The sequence below is a fragment of the Alligator sinensis genome, unplaced genomic scaffold (genome assembly GCF_000455745.1).
Source record: "Alligator sinensis unplaced genomic scaffold, ASM45574v1 scaffold512_1, whole genome shotgun sequence".
Lineage (NCBI taxonomy): Eukaryota > Metazoa > Chordata > Crocodylia > Alligatoridae > Alligator > Alligator sinensis.
This window is the reverse complement of record NW_005842063.1, coordinates 486,909-488,880: the sequence shown is the minus strand read 5'-3', so window position 1 is coordinate 488,880 and position 1,972 is coordinate 486,909. Positions and strand designations below refer to the sequence as shown.

Below are 1,972 nucleotides of genomic sequence, written 5' to 3'. Positions count from 1 at the left end.
GAGCAGCTGGGCTCGCGGCCGCACTAGCCCCCGCGGGCTGCGGTCTCGGACGTCTCTCAGCGGAGGCAGGTGAAAGGCTGGTCCCGCTGAAAGCGGTGGAAGCTTTTGCATTGGCTTCATGAACTCGGGCTACCACCCTCCACCTTTGGAGTTCATTGCTGATGCTAAAGTGAGCCAGAAAACCTCCCAGAGAGCGCTGTGTTCGGTGCCTCGTGGGCCACACCTGCCCGGGGCACTGACCGCCAGCCCTCACCTGGCCCATGACCCCAGCGGGCCGTGGCCTGGGCCTCCTCCACGTAGCTCCAGCCTTGAGGTCAGCCAGCAGCTCCGGCTGAAGCTCTGCCTTGTCAAGCCTCTGTGCATGTCCCTGCTCGCTCAGGTCCTGGACTCTGCTCTTTGCATTTCCCCTTGTCTCTGGGAATTTGGGGTCTGACTGCTGCATGTTGACTCCGCTTTTGACTTGGACCCTGGCTCTGGTAACGTGAGCTCTGATTCCTGCCCCCTCCCCTGGCCTGTGGTTTGGCTCTTGTCCTCCCCCGGCAGCCTGAAAATTAGGCCAGACTGCCTCCAGCCGGGTCCCTTCCGAGCGGGGAGCACGGTGGTGTCTGCTCTGGGGGAATTGGGGTGTGGCGCTAACCCCAGGTTGGGCTGGGGACGTCTCTTGTTTTGGGGCTGGTGGGTCAGTGGCGCACTGCTTGGTGTCCGGCAGGCTTCCCGAGGATGGTGGTGCTCCAGCTGACCGCTTTTGGCCTAGCTCTCCTGTCTGCCCTCTTCCTGGTCACAGCCACCTGGACTGATTGCTGGATGGTTAATACTGATGACAGCTTAGAGGTGAGCAGAGCAAGCAGTCTTCAAATATGTGATCAGGGCAGATGCTTGCAGCTTCCCAGGGTGGATGCTTCCTTTGTGGCGTGAGATTACTAGGCTTATTATGAGATGAATGGAAACAGAGACAGTACTTCCCATGTTCAGAACTTGCAGACTATTTCGCTATGTGATGACAATGGAGGCAAGAGCGTTAAAGCGCTGATTCCAGGCTTGCAGCTGCCAACAATCCCCAGACTAGCTGCAACAGCTAAGTGGCTCAGGCACTTCTCCAGGAGGCCAGAGACCCTCTCACCGCAAAGGAGTTTGTATCTGCACCCCTCTGGTTGCTTCACACGGGGCTCCGACCACCAGAAGACAGAGCTGTGCATTTGCCAGACTACTCCCTGTGTTCCTCCTGAAGCTGAGCCCTTGGCCTTGTGCTCCATAGCATTGCATGGGTGGAGGGCACTGTAGCAGGGAAGTTCCTGCCTCGCTGGGAGCCCAGGGCCTGCTCCCTTCCAGGCAGCAGAAACCCAATGTGCCACGCACCCTCTGGCTTGCTCCGGTACTCCTGGGCTCCTTTCTTGGCTGCCAGATTCAAAAGCTCACAAGAAATGGGTCTGGATGATGCCTGACCTGGCCCTGAGGGGTAATTGCGTGTGCTGAGAAGCTGCAGAGCTCCAGGATCGAGCTGTGTTGGGTTGGGGAGCCCGAGTCTTCTGTCTCAGGTGACGAGTGAGTCCTGCTCTCCGGGGCAGTGATATCCCAGGTGAAGACACATTTTCATGTATGTCTCTAATGTCTTTCTTCCTCTTTGAGGTCAGTCACAAATGCCGGGGGCTGTGGAGGGAATGTGTCACCAACATGCAGGATGGCATCAAGACCTGCGACCAGTATGATTCCATTTTAGCAGATCACCCACGTGAGTCCTGCCTCGTCCTGGGAAGGGAGGGCGCGTCGGCCCAACAGGGAGAGGGTCTTGTTAGAAAACCCTTATGGCGACACTGAACAGTTCATTGGCAGTGGGGGGTTCACATCCAGTTATACTATTTGCTTATCCCCATTGTGACAATCAACATTTAAAAACCCCTTTGAACATTTCTTTGAATGCATACGAAACAATTTCAGTGTGTCACTGAATCTTTTACAGGGGAGAAGTCTCTGC

The 1,972-nt window shown here is 56.4% G+C and overlaps 1 protein-coding gene across 1 annotated transcript in view; it reads left to right on the top strand.

Moving 5' to 3' along the window:
* Positions 1-720: 720 nt before the first annotated feature.
* LOC102375539 (claudin-16-like) overlaps positions 721-1,972 on the top strand; it is a 5,709-nt gene continuing 4,457 nt past the window's right edge. Inside the window, exons 1-2 of the mRNA XM_006023230.1 lie at positions 721-831; positions 1,627-1,729. Of these exons, the coding sequence (XP_006023292.1) occupies positions 721-831; positions 1,627-1,729 (214 nt within the window). The remainder of the gene's footprint in view (positions 832-1,626; positions 1,730-1,972) is intronic.